Genomic DNA, 1,914 nt, shown 5'->3' on the forward strand with positions numbered 1-1,914 from the left:
AATGTTTGTGCCATTTTCAATTTATTGCCACAGGAAACTCCAAAATTTCTTCCACTTTGACTTACCATCTCTCACTTCCAGCCTAAATTTTTCTATGTTATTCACCAATAGAAACTACATGAGCGGTTTATAGTATCTAGGGATCTTTTCATAGAAGTGGCAAGAATAATTTTGGGTGCCTGCTAACATCTGTTGTGTGATAATATGTACTTTTAAAATGTAGTCATAAATATAATACTATCTTATCTAACACATGTATTGACAAAGAAATCACGATTTTCCTTACCTCCTCGCTTGTTTATCTTGGCGTAGCCGGGAGAATAGCTGCCTGACATGGAGGAAGAGCTGCTGAAAGCTACATGGGACAGTCCAGAGACCAGAGGCTCATCACATTTTTCTGAAAAGAAAAGAGAGATTAGAGAAAGATCTTTAAATAATGATTGGTATGTGTTGATTAACATAATTATTGAACATAGTACTAACTTTAAAAGTCTTAAAACATTTAGCAAATGATATGAATTTAGGCAACTCTATTATGCTAATTATAGTAAATCACAGGAGCAGTTTAGACAACCTTTTGATTTTCTTGAGTATAACTATAGTGAACTGCATTTTTCCAAAGGACCTCAACTCAGACCTGTTATTTAAGAATCATGATTAAAACTCAACTTGTTTTCATAGCAAGCTTTGGTATCTGGCATCTCCTGGAAATGTTCTGTATTTATACATTATAGGGATAGAGGATTAGAAATATTGAGATTGGAGGAGGCAAGACAAGAAGGAATCTTACCAAAGTTTAAACACTAAAAAAAGGGGAGCTGTTAACCAACATGTATAAAATCTCAGTTACTGAAGATGAATACGTTATAGAGATCTGATGTCCAATATTGTATCTGTTATACACTTTAATGTGTACAGCACGTTTTAATGTGTACACATTTAATATATCATACACATAAAAATCTGTTAAGAGGGTAAATCTCATACTAAATTCCTTACTACAATTGAAAAAAAAGAAATAGTTGTCAGTAGGGGAGAACATAGAATAATCACCAGCTTGAAAAGTATTTAATATTACCATCTGAAAAATTAATCAGTTCCTATCATACTCAACCAATCAACTGCATTGGAATCAGGCAATACCTCAATTCTATTTGTAACACTTTCTGCACTTGGTTTTTATAATGTCATTAACATTTTTTTTCTCTCTTTCCTCACTAGCTGCTTGTTCTCTGATGCCTTTGATGGATCTTTATCATTCTCCTAATGTCCGAATGTCCCTAATGTTAAAGCGACCAGGACCCAACTCTCGAACTCTTCTCAGCCTCCCCACCCTCTCTGGGAGATGGCATTGAGGGATATGTCTTCTCAAACTGGAATTTTCCAAATCCTACCACCCTCCTCACCTCGACAGGTACAGACTTGGCCCAAGCAGCCTCCAGTGATGACTGCTGTACAAGACTGAGCAGTCATGCTGGCTCTTCCCTGGTTCCTCCATGGTCCTTCTACACATAGTAGCCAAGGAGACACTTTTTAAAATGAAAACACAAATGTGGCTGCTGTACTCAAAATGTCTACTGACTTCTGATCTCAACTTGGAATACTGTTCGAAGCCTGGAGTGGCTACCACGCTGTTCCCATGTCTTGTCTATTTCTGTCCATCCACCATGGCCTCCTCCTTCTTCCTTCAAGAGCAAGCCCGCTCCTGCTGCTGCCTTCTCAATTTCTTTCCTAAGTACTACAAGGCTCGTTCCCCTCTACCCCCAGGTCTCTGCTCAACATCATCTTCACCACCGCAGACAGGCTGTGCTAGTCCACCTGGCTGAAAGAGCGTCCTACTGCCTCAGCCTCCCAAGTAGCTGGGACTACAGGCATGTGCCACCATGCCCAGCTAATTTTTTCTATATATATATA

General features: G+C 38.7%; 1 protein-coding gene across 1 annotated transcript in view; it reads right to left on the minus strand.

Moving 5' to 3' along the window:
• CNTNAP2 (contactin associated protein-like 2) overlaps positions 1-1,352 on the minus strand; it is a 1,798,324-nt gene extending 1,796,972 nt beyond the window's left edge. Inside the window, exons 1-2 of the mRNA XM_012662081.1 lie at positions 1,334-1,352; positions 287-397 (exon numbers count right to left, since the gene is read on the minus strand). Of these exons, the coding sequence (XP_012517535.1) occupies positions 287-397; positions 1,334-1,352 (130 nt within the window). The remainder of the gene's footprint in view (positions 1-286; positions 398-1,333) is intronic.
• Positions 1,353-1,914: the final 562 nt, after the last annotated feature.

The sequence above is a fragment of the Propithecus coquereli genome, unplaced genomic scaffold, assembly GCF_000956105.1.
Source record: "Propithecus coquereli isolate 6110/MARCELLA unplaced genomic scaffold, Pcoq_1.0 Scaffold75, whole genome shotgun sequence".
Lineage (NCBI taxonomy): Eukaryota > Metazoa > Chordata > Mammalia > Primates > Indriidae > Propithecus > Propithecus coquereli.